Source organism: Clarias gariepinus, chromosome 5, assembly GCF_024256425.1.
Source record: "Clarias gariepinus isolate MV-2021 ecotype Netherlands chromosome 5, CGAR_prim_01v2, whole genome shotgun sequence".
Taxonomy (NCBI): domain Eukaryota; kingdom Metazoa; phylum Chordata; class Actinopteri; order Siluriformes; family Clariidae; genus Clarias; species Clarias gariepinus.
The window spans coordinates 6,187,453-6,199,023 of NC_071104.1; the positions used below are offsets into that span (position 1 = coordinate 6,187,453).

At 38.1% G+C, this 11,571-nt stretch overlaps 1 protein-coding gene across 1 annotated transcript; it reads left to right on the forward strand.

Moving 5' to 3' along the window:
- The first annotated feature begins 1,563 nt into the window (after window positions 1–1,563).
- On the forward strand, window positions 1,564–11,349 carry plbd2 (phospholipase B domain containing 2). Its single transcript, XM_053497221.1, has 12 exons — window positions 1,564–1,850; window positions 3,529–3,622; window positions 5,857–6,009; window positions 6,369–6,469; window positions 7,501–7,715; window positions 7,799–7,893; window positions 8,427–8,587; window positions 8,722–8,817; window positions 9,185–9,256; window positions 10,045–10,197; window positions 10,318–10,480; window positions 10,728–11,349. Exons 1-12 carry the CDS (start codon window positions 1,681–1,683, stop codon window positions 10,896–10,898), a joined length of 1,644 nt encoding a protein of 547 aa, XP_053353196.1. The 5' UTR covers window positions 1,564–1,680; the 3' UTR covers window positions 10,899–11,349.
- The last annotated feature ends 222 nt before the right edge of the window (window positions 11,350–11,571 follow it).

Genomic DNA, 11,571 nt, shown 5'->3' on the forward strand with positions numbered 1-11,571 from the left:
AACTGTTTCTGTAAATGACACAAAATATTATGCTGTTGCACTGTTTACTGAAGGGAATTTATATCCCAAAGTAGAAAAATGTAAATGAACCCTAAAAAAGGAATATGTAGAATATAACAGGGGCCCAGATATATATTTGGCTACCATATCCACAGGAATAAGTATGCAAATGAATGCTGATAGAAAAAATTGTCATGCTAAGCACAGTAATTAAATAATTATATTATTTAATTATATAATTAAACAATTTTCCCTAAAAAACACGTCAGTATATGTGTATCTTATCAATATTAATCATTAATTTGTCCCATTATCTGTTCTCTGGGTGTCATTACCTGTCTCTCCTTGTATGGAGAAAATCCTATTCTCCTTCAAAATGTGGACAAGTAGAAATATTTTTTTATTCTTATAGTCTGGAAGTGAACTATATACTGTATATTGTAGTTTTACAGTTTAGCTGTTCACATTTCATCAGATTGCTTTGCTTGTGCCAAATAAAAAGATGCCTCAGGGTTCCACTGTATTTTATCTAAAACCATCTACAACAACTGTTTCAACTCTTCGCAACTTGCAGTGTTTTGAAAGAAAAAAAAAGTGAAGTAGATCTGAATGTAAATTGGACATGTTGCAGACTTGTTTCAGCGTTCAATGTTCCAATCTTAGTCTGTAATCAATGAGCAAAAACAGTGCACTATATTTTACAAACACTTTCACAGTGGGCAATTATTTGATTGACTTGATTGTTTATGAATATTACTTTTAAAACTGGTTATTATGAATATTACTTTCAAGCACCTGTACCATGGCCAACCTGTGTGCTTTTTGAGCATGGTCTCTTTTAAGCCCTGGAAGCCACCTTGATGACGTTCAATATGATGTCACTCAGGAAGGTATTAGCCACTTTTTGGCACAAGTTTAAGGCCTTGCCTGTACATCCATGAATCGTTTGAGACATCACAAATCCCTTCACAATTTTCCATCCTCAATTCAAAAGTCTTGCCTGGTTTGGTAGCGATCATATAAATCCCCTATGGAGTATATCAAACTCCCCTGCAAATTTTGCACACAAGCCAAAATAACTGACTTCTTGTTGAGTAGAGCCCATGACCTGCAGAGCGAAAGTTGATCACCTTAATGGGATATTAATGTGTCCGGGTTTTGCATGAATTATGTACAAATGTGTCTGAGCTATGTGGAAAGATCTCGTAAAATGACATTTTAAGCACTTTACGACCCCCAGTAATACCTTCACTTTTTTAGCTGTACTTTTTTTTTTTACCTATTAGAGATTTGAGACATTCCTGGTGAATTAATCGCTTCTTTATTTCGCGATTTTTCTGCCAATCTTTTTTGAGTAAATTCATGAATATGGCGCTAGGCTCCGCCCCCTGACCTTCACTCCTGTTAGTGTATTTTCATGATAAACACATGATCAGCTGTTTGTCTCGTCTGACTCCCTGTGACTGAAGCTGTTCGTTTCCGCTCGAGGTGCCGTGTGCAGTGTGCAGTGTGCCGTGTGCAGTGGGGAGGTTTGTATATCTATGGGAAGTTTCGGGCAGATCTCACGGAATATAGTTCCGCGCGCGTGCAGCAGGAAGCGCTCACGTGACAGCAGCTAGACCCGGGATCACATGATCAATTAATAAGCGAGTTTCTCATCACACAGTCGCGTGCATCGCCATGTTTCGCTTTCTTGTGTGTGTCCTGTTGGTGTGTGTGATCTCACCGGCGGACACACACCTGCAGTATGCAGTGTTTAACCAGCGGACAGGGGAACTCCACTTACAGGAGGCATTTCACACGGAGTTTGTCGCGTTCGCCAACTTTACTGATGACATCGTGAACACGGGGTGAGTGTGTGGCGCTAACACACACGGACACACTGATAATAATCTGATGATCTTTAATGTAATCAGTGATATTATTATTATTATTATTATTATTTCAGGTTGAAGCCCACATACACGTCTGTCTGTACAGCAGTCTAACTCTGTCTAACTCATTAATACAAGAAATCACGTGTTACGCCTTGTTAACACTAAGGTTTATTAGACCACTTTGGGGGAAAAGCACTAAATTAGTGGGAAAAAAACATGCTGTGACATTTATGGTGTAGATTTAACTACAGACTGGCAAAGTTTCATTTAAGTTCTGTCCAGACAGTCTGACCAACGTACACACACAACCTTTCTTTCTTTTCATGAACGATTCATTCTTTTTAAACGAGTCTGTAACGTGACTCAGAAGAACGAGTATCTCAGAGAGTGATTTGTTCACTGTCTACTGGGCGCGCATGCGCAATGCATCGATAAACCCCCGCTGGTTATGTACAGGAAACAGAAATGAGTAGTTACCGCTCGAGTCGTTCGTTTTTTAAATCACGTGACTCCCATAGACACTACGCAGTGCGATAGATTCAAAAGAAAAAACGACTCGGACCAGAAGATATAGGAGATGAGCTGCTCCTTCTGTTTATTACAATATGTCCTTAGCTGTAGTGTAATATTCTCATTACTGGAACTATAGTCTAAGTCTGTTTATGTAGACATATTAGGGGTCTTTATTGAAAATGCAACATTGCATTTTATTTCTGATCAAAAGAACAAAATTAAATAAATGACTCAAAAAAGATTCATTCATTTAGATGAACGAGATTCAAAGAACCGAGCCACTAAAATGATCCAAACTTCCCATCACTAGCTTGTACATTCATCTGCTTCCCTTCTTACCCTGACACGCCCATCGCTCTGGAATAGCCTCAACCTGAATCAGGTCACATGGCCTTTTTCTATCACTCCAAAGTCAAGTCTTTATGCTCTCTAATAAACTGAAGCCTTAAAAAAAATCTAACTAACAAGTGGTTTTCTCAAGATTACACAGCTGTTTTGTCTTAACCCTGTAGGATTTTTTTTCCCAATCACATTTCTTCCATGATAGATTGTTAAGCTTTCAGGTTTGAGTAATGTGTCAGACAGTTATTAACCCAATTCCAGTTATTTTAGTAATCTCTTTAGTTGTTTTTGTTGGTTGGTGCAGGCTAATAACTTGATCCTTCAGTAGTATACACACTTATACTTATATTTAGACCAGGCAATGTGTTTAGAGTTTTATTTGATCAGCTAAAGGTACTGTAACAGTGACAAAAAACCTGAGGAGCTTGAGGAGGAACCGAAAGTAAACACCTCTTCTTGGTGACGCAGATTTGTGGGATTACTAAACATTATTCTTACACAATCTGGTCCACTCTGTCTGTACTGAGAGTCAGTACAGTAGTGCAGAGAGTTTTAGTGAGGCAGGGCCTCGACTACGGCGTAACCATGAAAACTACAGCAAAAAATGGCCTGCCAAAAAAGGCAAACACTCATAATTGTGGGAAAATTTTAACAATTCAGAATCTCATTAATTGCGTCCAGGAGCGCATGGGCTGCCTTTTGATCCTTGTTCCTGAGTTGTTGTTTTTTTCCCCCTTGACACCTAACTCTATATAAAGCTGTTTTGTGACAATTGTTATTTTTCTACTTACCTCAGGTGGTCATACCTGGAGGTTGTAACAAATGGAAAGTACAATGACACTTTGCAAGCATATGCTGCTGGAGTTGTGGAGGGCGTGATCACCTCGAAGGTATTTTACGCTAATATTTTATTCTAAATCCATCACAACACACATCTTATGGGAGGGTTTAAAGCTGCTCTCGTGTTTTCCAGGACAAATTTTCTCAAATGATCAAACTGAAAGTGATTTAGCCAGGAATTATTAAAAAAATTTAATAACAAATGGCTAATTGGATTTACAAAACGCCACAAAATAAAACACTTACTAGCCAGTACACTGTAAAGGCAGAATGTCATAATGTCGTTACTGAAACCAAAAAAAAATGTGTGAAAACTTTGAGAGGGACAAAAGTTAGAGTGAAAAAACTTTACTTGTCTTTCTGTTGATGACTACAGAGGTGTCATGAGGGTCTGAGCAACTGTCCACTTTTAACTTGATTAAAATTAAACACAAAAACTGTAGCCCAACAAAGTTTGAGTGACACTTAAATGTAATGTATCAGCCAAGTGCTTTGCTGTTCTTAATGGTTTAAATTGATTTTGTAACAAAGCAGTGCTCATAATTATTTAGTAATGTGCAGTATAATTTTAATCAGAAACCCATATAGTATGAACTGTATGCTGGTCCCGAGCCTGGGTTAACTGGGGAGGGCTCGTGAACAACTAGTAAAGCACAAAGCATCCCAAGTCTGTCTGTTCTACCAGGTTAAAATATGGAGTGTCAGGGGCATGAGTCTTTCATGAGGCAGTTTCATGGTTTACTACTCCATGGCAAAACATGACAAAATAGCATTACAGTTATTGTGCAGAAAAAAAAATTGTGAACTCCAGTGAAAAGCTTCAACACCACCAGTGACCGAGTGATGGCAGAGTGTGGCGAGGCGCTCAACATTACACTTATTCAGGTTTATGTGCTAATCATGCATGCATCAGATGAAGAAATCAAATAGTTCTATGAAGACCTCCAAGCAGCAATTGACCAAACACCAAAAAGGGACTTGTTGTTCATTATTATTGGTGATTGCAACAATGGAAAAAAAATGTACAAACACATGGTTTACACAGCCAAAGAGGCATTTATATACATGAGCGTTTCCAAAAAGTCAAACCAAATTGCATCAACAATTACATCCTGTGTAGTCAAAGATAAAGTTTAAAGAAGAAGTAGAAGTAATTATTATTAGTAGATTATTATTAGTAAAGAAGAAGTAATTTTCCCTGGGTCTAAGGTTGTCCAAGATGGAGCATCTAGATCTGGGTTAAAAAAAAATAAAAATAGTGCGAAGTCAAAGCACCTTGCTCAGCATGGAACACACAATGTTTGTGTCACAATAAAATGCAGACTCATTAAGACCATACAGTAGTGTTTCTAATCGCAACCTAAGATTACAAAACATGACACTGAAAATGGTAACAGAAGGAAAATCAATTGTGCTGCTGGAGAAACTGGTACATACCATGTGAGGTAAAAGTGATGAACAAAGTGGCGCTCATAAACCTGAAATGTCAGAGAAGCAAAAATCATCAGGAGCCGATTGACTCATTTTGACCAACTTGTATTGCATACTAAATCTGTTGAAAAGACCTCATGCTAGGTATTGGTCCGTAGTGCAAGGAGACCAGACCAACAGAGGACTCACTGGCCCGACACCATCAAGGCTGACACTGGCAAGAGCATGAGTGAATTTAATGAGTTGGCACAAGATCGCAGTGCTTCGAGAGCATTGAGCTATGAAATCTCAAAGAAATCTCATTCAAACATGAATGGATGAATAATACTTGCATGCTTTAATCAGAAAGAACTAAGTGACAAGGGAAGCTTCTTGTATCTGCACTTAAACATGTCTGAATTGCTGTATGAGATAAAATGGCTGTATGACAGCAAAGTGCACAACTCCACAATCTTTGCAGTGTTTATACTGCACATGTAAGTCTGTGTCAAGTCTCTAAACCAAAGGGTTTTTATGCTTTCTTTCCCAATCTCTCTCTTGTACTTTCCTTGTACTTTTTTGCACATACACTTTTACTGTATGTTGTCTCTTTTGTATTAAAAAAGTAGGTTCTCTGTTTAACTTAAAATGTAAATCTGTCTTGTCCCAGCTAGCCGGCTAATTAGGTCTCCAAGTTAGCTACAGTAGTTAGTTTTTCTGTTAATTTATGTTGTCAAATTTATGTTATATGTAGCACCGTGGTCCTGGAGGAACGTTGCTTCATTTCACTGTTTACTAAACTGTATATGGTTGAAGTGACAATAAAGCCTACTTGACTTGACTTTTCTGTCTTTCTTGTGTGCCTGGACTTTAGCTCATTTATAAGCATTGGATTAACACATTGATGGGATATTGTGGGCTAGACGACCCGGGCTACTGTCATCGTCTAAAAGAATACATTACCACTAACCTCCAGTGGGTCACTGAGCAGATCGAGAAAAATGCAGAGTCGCCTTACTGGCATCAGGTACGTGGATTTCTTTCCAGTGGTCGTTATAGTGATTAGTCACCTCCAATACCACTGATAGACCTAGTAAATGATCACGCTTTATAAATATTAATTAACAGATGTACTGTAGGTTATAATAAAGCATGTGGGCAGAAAATCTAACCAGTGTTGATTATTTATTAGGAGCAACATGGGACTCCTCTATCTACAGTTAAATCTAGATAATCAACATGAATACATTCAACATAACATAAATAAATTCATGTTATGAAGAAAGCACGTTTTGTTTTTATCTATTTTAAATGTTTTTAACTGTTTTTATATTCTGTTTGATGTCCAGATTAACATTAAATCGGTTATAATCACTTCTGCTTTAGGTCCATTTGTCTCTGCTGCAGCTGAAAGGTTTGGAAGATGGTTATAATGAACAGCCTACATTTTCAGAACCAGGGCTCAACTTTAACCCCCTAGGATTATTGTGAGTGAATTGTAAGCTTTCTCTACTTTCGGTAAATCAGTGCTGCTGCAACCTTAGAATCCTTACAGCAGCCTTACAGAATCCTTACAGCAGCCTTACAGAATCCTTACAGCAGCCTTACAGAATCCTTACAGCAGCCTTACAGAATCCTTACAGCAGCCTTACAGAATCCTTACAGCAGCCTTACAGAATCCTTACAGCAGCCTTACAGAATCCTTACAGCAGCCTTACAGAATCCTTACAGCAGCCTTACAGAATGTTACAGCAGGCTTACAGAATCCTTACAGCAGCCTTACAGAATCCTTACAGCAGCCTTACAGAATCCTTACAGCAGCCTTACAGAATCCTTACAGCATGGCTATTGATCAGCAGAGCTGCCAACTTATCAAAAAAGCTTGGGGTGAAGTTCTGAAAATAAAGGCATTGTTAAACACACACACAATCTCACATTGTGTATTCCTAGGCTTTTTTTCTAACACTAATAATAACATTATTACTAACATACATGGCTCAGGGTCTGTGTCTTTTAGCGATGCAATCTAAAAGTGAAACATCATATGCATGTAACTGTGTTTAATGCATGAGATTTAAAATATTCACTTAAATAAAATAAATGATATAGTGCCCACGCTTACCCACTGGCCAAATCACCTACAGTACATGCTCTCCAGCAGCTCTATGTACATCTACAATACTGGATTAAAGTATTATCAGCTAGTTTATACTCAGTCACACACAGCTGAGGAGCATGAAGCTTATATATAGTCATATATTCTTGTATAAAGAGAAACAGTTTTATTTGGCTACAGTTGTTTTGCATTTTATATAATAATAAAAGTTCACCATGTGTATCAGCAGAGAGCTGCTAAATAAGCCAAGTCTTAGGCTTGTTATAACTGGACTTAAGTTATTAAAAGATACCCTATATACCTTCTTGTATTTTAAAAAGTAGAATAAATTGAAATGGTCCAGGGTTGTTTTTGCTCAGAGGAACCCGCCTTTCACAATTCTGTGTTTGATTCATGGTCCAGACTTTTCCAAATGGGTGGAGACCTGGAGGATTTGGAGGCTGCACTGAACAAATCCAGTCAGTCCCGTACAGTGGGATCCGGCTCCTGCTCTGCTCTAATCAAACTCTTGTCAGGTAACAAAGAGCTTCTTGTCTCGCACGACACATGGAATACCTACCAGGCAATGCTTCGGATCATGAAGAAATACATCTTTTCATTCCGTACATCTTTAAAAGGTGATTCTGTCTTAATTAGTTAAATGTTTTGTCACTGCCAGCTCAACTGAGTCTAAAGACTTCTTTCACCCCTGTTTCTACAGATGAGACGCTGATTCCTGGCAGGACTCAGGCGTTCTCCTCTTACCCCGGCTCCATCTTTTCAGGAGATGATTTCTACATTCTCAGCAGTGGCCTGGTAAGCTGTTGCTAATTATTTATATGAAACTAATGATGCAGATGAAGTGTGCAGAATATGCTGCATTGTCTGTCGTCCATAACATGGAAATTGTTGGGAGACAATTGACTGAACCTACAGTTACGTGCTTTCCTATGTCTAAAGTCTTCCTCTTTATAGCCAGTGTTAGTACACTGTTTTTAATACAAAATGTCTCCCTTTGTTTGCCACACTGGACTTTTATCCTGTGGATCTTTTGCTCTAATAACTCCCAAAGGTGTTCTACTGGAATCAGATCCGACTGGGAAGGTGACTGAGGTCATCATGTTTTTTAAATCAGTTTGAGACGACTTTTGATTTGTGACATGAGGCATCATCATGCCGGAAATAGCCATCAGATGGTGTTAAATAGTGGTCATGAAGGGAAGCACGTGGTCAGCAATACTCTGATGCAGTGCCGGTCCCAAGCTCAGATAAAATAGAGTTGCATCTGGAAGTTGATCCGGCGTAAAACCTGTGCCAAGAAAGACTCATGACATTGTGTCTATTTTTAGGTTACACTGGAAACCACAATTGGTAACAGTAACGCTGACTTGTGGAAGTTTGTGAAGCCCAAAGACTCTGTCATGGAGTGGCTGAGGAACATCGTAGCAAACCGACTTGCTCGATCTGGGAAAGAATGGGCCGACATTTTCAGACAGTACAACAGTGGAACGTAAGGAACGCACAAACATACTCATCATTTCTGCATCAGGAATGAATGTTTCTTCTCGCCCCCTAACAGTTAGAAAAAACCTTAAAGTTGCAAAGTTTTCCTGTTATTGTTATTTTGTCCCCTTTTTGCTTTAGCTACAACAACCAGTGGATGATAGTTGACTATAAGAGTTTCATTCCAGGCAAACTCAGTCTGAAGAAAGGTTTGCTAACTATACTTGAGCAAATACCGTAAGTCTATCAAAGTTTGAATTCCTAATTTGTCCACTTATGTATTACTGGATCATGATAATGTTATACTTGTTTTGGCCAGTACAGAAAAGTGAGCTATACTCATTTATTATTATTATTATTATTATTATTATTTACTCAAGATTTGCTTTGTTTTCTGTTTGGCTTGTTTTACATAAATAATACTGTATGAATTCTAATATGTATGTAATTTAAACTTGTGCAACTCTCAAATTATGTTTAAGATTTCTTTCTTTCTTGTCGAGTCCTGCTCTGAGAACTGAGACATAGTTTTTACTGGCACTGGAGTTGAACAGAAGTGGGTCATAAAAGCATTTCCCTCACATTAAACACCTTCCTTTTCCAGAGGGATGATCCAAACTGCAGATAAAACAGAAGAACTGTATAACACCAGCTACTGGGCCAGCTACAACATTCCGTAAGCACTAGAGCTCAACATGTATTTCTGGATTTTAATGTATTAATTTTCAGTAATTTATTTTATCATTTTGCTTCTGCCTTCCTGCTGAGAGTGGAGCTCAGCTCAGACATCCCTCAGATGTCCCAGATATATACATAAGTATATGAACCAGACTACAGTATAAGGGCTGTCAATATTAACTTGTTAATGCATATGATTTATCTAGAAATTTTAATGCAACTATTTTTTAAATGCAAATTAATCTCACAACTAAGTTTGACCCTAATGGCTTCCCATAATCACAGTGCGGTTACCCAGCTGTGTGTGATAATAAGATGACCCCATACTACCCACCCACAGCATGCAGTGCTAGTCCAATTTGAGAGAATTTAACCACAATCTAACCAGTTTTTCATGCATTTCTTAATTTCAACATTGCACGTTTATAGTAGAAGTAACTCTAAATTGATTGACAGCATTAGTATATACTGCATATCAAAGTTTAAATCTGGTTAATCACAAAGTGTGTGATTAATGGCGATCAATCTATTTTAAGATACTCAATGTCATTTATTTTTATTTAAAATCCACTTTATTTATATCTAATTTATTGGATTTCCACTTCGAGACAGGCACACCAGATTGTGATTATGCGTGTCTGTGGCTGTGTGCATGGGTACGTGTGGGTAGATAAAGAAAGTACTGCTGTATTTAAGTGTGTTTAACATGCATCTCGTGCACAGGTCTTTTCTTTAGTGTCTCTACATCTAGAAATATATAACTTTGTATGCTTTTGGTTGTTTTAGGTATTTTGAGGAGGTGTTTAATGCGAGTGGCGGTCCAGATCTAGTGAAGAAGTATGGCCCGTGGTTCTCCTTTAGTGACAATCCAAGGGCTCAGATATTTCGCCGTAACCAGTCCCTCATTACTGACATGGAGTCCATGGTTCGTTTAATGAGGTACAATGGGATTTCACAGTCAAGCTACAACATTCCTCCCGCTTGGTTTCTGGTTATCTTTGGATTTAGATTGAATTAGCCTTGCCTTTATTTCTTCCATCTTTCTGTCCTTTGGTGCAGGTACAATAATTTTAGGGATGATCCTCTGTCGGAGTGCGATGGCTGTGATCCGGCCCGCAACGGTGAGAATGCGATCTCTGCTCGATCTGATCTGAACCCAGCCAACGGCACATACCCTTTTGGAGCTCTTACACAGAGGCCTCATGGTGGAACAGACATGAAGGCAAGAAATTAATTAAATGCTTTCAAAAAATGTCAAGAAGGGGGGAAAAAGGTTTTGGTCTTATGAATCCACAATATGTCTGGATGACCACACAGGGTTCTAAATATCATTTGAGCACCTGACTCTTTTTAAACTGCAGCATATTAGAATTGTGAGTGTGAAAGCGGTCATATCTCTCTCTAACACAAACAGTAAAATATACCTAACATTTTGAAAAATGAATTTGTCTCTTTTTTGTTTTTTCCAGATGACATCCTATGGCTTATTTGGTCAATACGAGCTGTTAGCAGTTAGCGGTCCAACATGGGATCAGGTGCCTGTTTTTGAATGGAGCACATCTCCTTACAGCACCTTAAAGCACATAGGCCACCCAGACCGCTGGGATTTCCCTACTGTACATGTCAGATGGTCAGAATAAAGGATATTATATAAAAAACATTTTTCATAAAAGGTCTGTACTTTCCACCCAAGTGTTTGAAGTCAGTTGAGTTTGTCATTACCATTAAAAAAAAAAAAACTTGAGACTGTTATCACCCAAAATATCTCTGGACAAGCTCTCAAGAAGAGAAATGGCATGCAGTGAAATGTTTTAGCTTTTACAATTGTCTACTCAGAGTTAAGTCCTAATGTGCAATATCTGCACGATCAATTCAAAACATGTATCCAGTAACTTTTTTTCTGACTGTCGTTTGTTCAGAGTGATGCATCAACATGCTTCTACAATTTACTGTGTGCACTAAGCCATCTTTGCATGCTTGAGTTAAATAATTATTTCTTTTGTGTTTCAAGGGAATTTTTTGCACAATGTGATTTTAAATGCTTGATTTTATGTTTACCGTGTTTGTTTGAATAAACAGGAAATATATACAGTTACAGTATATAACTACTCTTTTATTACAAGAAATGGCTTTTGTCTGTAATATGTTTTTAGGTCAAGTAAAGGTTTTCCAAGATACTATTCATGTAAATAGTATCTTGGAAAACCAGTTCCAAGTATACAGTTAGTATACAGTTAGTATTGGTAACAAGGCAGAGATCTATAGCTACTTTAGCACCACAGTAGCCGACCAGACCAAACTACACCAAGTCTA

Bases quoted from the DNA above. Each gene is read 5' to 3' on its own strand.
- plbd2 (XM_053497221.1), top strand. From the start codon at position 1,681: ATGTTTCGCTTTCTTGTGTGTGTCCTGTTGGTGTGTGTGATCTCACCG. The intron at 6,470-7,500 runs GTGAGTGAATTG...TTCATGGTCCAG, and splicing joins TTTAACCCCCTAGGATTATT to ACTTTTCCAAATGGGTGGAG. The intron at 7,894-8,426 runs GTAAGCTGTTGC...GTCTATTTTTAG, and splicing joins ACATTCTCAGCAGTGGCCTG to GTTACACTGGAAACCACAAT.